The 3261-nt window shown below is 44.3% G+C and overlaps 1 protein-coding gene across 1 annotated transcript in view; it reads right to left on the bottom strand.

Moving 5' to 3' along the window:
- Positions 1-742: 742 nt before the first annotated feature.
- The window catches only part of BANF2 (barrier to autointegration factor 2), a 3721-nt gene continuing 1202 nt past the window's right edge, over positions 743-3261 (bottom strand). The window contains exon 2 of the mRNA XM_014535077.1: positions 743-932. Within this exon, the coding sequence (XP_014390563.1) occupies positions 786-932 (147 nt within the window). The 3' untranslated portion in view covers positions 743-785. The remainder of the gene's footprint in view (positions 933-3261) is intronic.

The raw sequence follows: 3261 nt of genomic DNA, 5'->3' as shown, positions 1-3261 counted from the left end.
CTGTCTGAGAAATGGAGTGACTTCCAATTCCATGACTATTTTAGTGGAGAACTACTCTGTGCAGGAGGCAGCAGGGGAAAGGCTCTGGACGGTCAGAACCTGAGCTCTCAGTAGATAGAGCTATTCAAATCTTTGGGCCAACCAGTTGGCTCACCTGGAATCCTTCTCTTTGGCCTCTTTTTGGGGGAGAGCTAAAGAAGCAAAGCTAGAGAGTTAAAAAAAGACCCTAATAGAAATATCCCAGTCATATTATACACGTAGGAGATATAACAGCCATGAGGCATTCAGGGAAAAAATAATGACCTTACTTGAGTATTGGTGTCATGATATATTTCCACTTTTTCTGAGTTCAGAAGAATCCTTGCCCCTTTGGAGTTAGGTATGATCATGTGACTTGGTCAATGAAATCAACCTGTTGTATAATTCCTGACCCTCAGAAACTATGTGAGATAAACTTATTGTTTCAGCTACTATGTTTAGGGTTTATTTGTTATGCAGCAATAGATAACTAATACACTGACAAAATTCCCATTTTTTAAGCAAAATTGTTCATTCTTTTATATAAACTATATGCTGAGATATTTGTCAGGATGTAAGGGGAATGATAGTCACTTCTAGGTTGTGGTCTTTGGGTCATTTTCTTGTGTTTGTCCTTTTTTATATTCGTGAATCACTTTTTGTAAACAAGCATGTATCGTTAAGGTTAAAAACAAAAATAACGACTCTGAGCCTGGGCCTAGGTACAGGACGTGTCATTACGCAGGCGGCTGAGCAAGGGGGTGTGTTCATAGGAAGCAGGAGCACCACTCCTTCAGGCAGATAGTGCTCTCCTGGGCCTCACGCTCCGTGGCACCACAACAACAAATGAGCCACCTCTGAAACTCCATTTCGTTCTTGTGCATCAGAAGAAACTGTCCCAGCAGGGTGTAGGCCTGTGGAGAGGGGACGGGGCAGGGAGGAAAACGGGAAAGGTTATAATAAACTTGACCAGAGGTGCCCTTCCTCCCCCAGCACGTAAAAATCAAAGGAAGGGCAGGTCATATTTGAGGGAGACCGGCAGTCCCCGAAACCCCGAGTGGGCGATGGGGATTTGGGGAAAGGCCCTTGGTGAGATGTAAAGCCAAGTTAAATGCCCATCCCTCGGGGCAGGGTTGGAGGCTATCCGGTCTGGGATGAACCAGAGCCTGTCCTTCTCAGCTTCATGAATCATGAGCACATGAATCACCTGGAATCTTGTTAAAAGGCAGGTCCTGACTCAGTAAGACTGAGAGCCTGCATTTCTAACACTCCTGGCTGATGGTTGTCCAAGGACAACACTTTGAGTAGCATACCCTTTCGGCCTCTGAGCTTCTAACACTCCTGGCTGATGGTTGTCCAAGGACAACATTTTGAGTAGCAAGAGCCTAGCATACCCTTTCGGCCTCTGAGCTCATATTTCTCTCCTACACACACACACACACACACACACACACACACACAGTGTTAGAAATGCTCTTCACTCTGCTACTTTCTCAATTATTCTAGCAAAGGGTTTCCAGCCATGGGCACTGGTGATATACTGGATAAGTGTGTGTTGGAAGGGTGTCCTGTGCAGTGTCCCTGGCCTCCGCCAACTAGATGCCAGGAGCACACACCCACTCCCCTGAATTGTGACACTCATAACCATCCCTAGACATTACCAAGTGTCCCTTTGGGGGAAAAAATCTCCCTAGATTTAGAGCCACTACACATGGGACTAGCAGCTGAAGGGCAGCTTAGCACCGATTTGCTCTGCGTGAGAACCCAGAGAACCTGGGCCTCAGTTTCTGCATCTTTGAAGGCACATAGTAGGCCCTGCCCCATCCTGCAAATGGAATTAAGCGAGGTCAATGGGAGAGCATTCGAATAGTCTGAATTCCTTTTTCCTGCTGGAGGCACAGCCCTGTGGGTGGAGCAGAAGGCTTAAAACACACCCATCTTTCCCTTCTGAAGAGTCTCTGAGGATGAAAAACACATGGAAAATAAAGATTCCAGGATTCCTAGTCTATGTCATTCTTAGTTTTCTAACTACTTTCTCCCACAATGTTTCATTTATTTTTTTCCCATTTTAATCACACTCTGACTGATGAGGAATAAGGAGCACGTGGAGAGAGGGGCACCCAAGACCGTATGATCACCCTGGCCACCCTGGCCGATTGCTCAGTGGTTAGAGCGTTGGCCTGCAGACCGAAGAGTCACTTCTCTCTCTCTTTCTCTCCCTGCCCCCTCCTCCCTCCCTTTCACTCTGTCTGAAAATCAATGGAAAAAATATCCTCAGGTGAGGATAAAAAAAAAAGAAAGAAAAAAGAAAAAGAAAAAGAAAGACCATATGACCACAGATTGGCCCAGCCCCCAAACAGTGATGCCTGGAGATTTGAAGTCATGTTAAGTGCCCACCTCTCAGAGTGGTTTGGGGGCTCTTCAGCTTGGGATGGATGAGAACCAGTGTTCACCCCTCGAGTTCTGGGACATCTCCAGGAAAACCCCTGGCGTCTGTTTACAGTTCCATAAAACAAAGCCAACTTCATCTTGACCAAAGGGAACATATTTTTTCTGAAAAATCAATGGAAAAAATATCCTCAGGTGAGGGTAAAGAAAAAAAGAAAAAAAAAAGAAAAAGAAAAGGAAAGACCATATGATCACAGATTGGCCCAGCCCCCAAACAGTGAAGCCTAGAGATTTGAAGTCATGTTAAGTGCCCACCTCTCGGAGTGGTTTGGGGGCTCTTCAGCTTGGGATGGATGAGAACCAGTGTCTACCCCTCGAGTTCTGGGACATCTCCAGGAAAACTCCTGGCGTCTGTTTACAGTTCCGTAAAACAAAGCCAACTTTGTCTTGACCAAAGGGAACATATTTTTAAAAAGAAATTAAATAAAAGCTGAATCCCAGTCGTAAAACATACCCAAGCATCAGAGTTTGGGCTTTTTCCTTCGAGTCACGGTCCAGTTGTTGAAAAGAGAAAAAGCCAGGATTTTATGGACATTTAAAACTGCTATTTGCTATAATCCTAAAAAGCAGTATAGTTGCTTAGAAGGATATCATTTTACTTTATAAGGATTCTTGAATGTTCAGTGGTGGATTTTACTGAGGTGTTTTTAATTGAACATTTTAAAAAAGTAAAATTTATTGAATTTAGTTAGTTGAGCCAATTGCTGCAGTAGGTGTGGGAGGTGCAGACGTGAATATAACAGGATCAAGAAACAGTTTTGTCTAAGGAGAGGGAACATTGATGATGATGATGAT

This window comes from Myotis brandtii, unplaced genomic scaffold (assembly GCF_000412655.1).
Source record: "Myotis brandtii unplaced genomic scaffold, ASM41265v1 scaffold137, whole genome shotgun sequence".
Classification (NCBI taxonomy): domain Eukaryota; kingdom Metazoa; phylum Chordata; class Mammalia; order Chiroptera; family Vespertilionidae; genus Myotis; species Myotis brandtii.
This window is presented reverse-complemented; position numbering and strand designations above follow the sequence as displayed.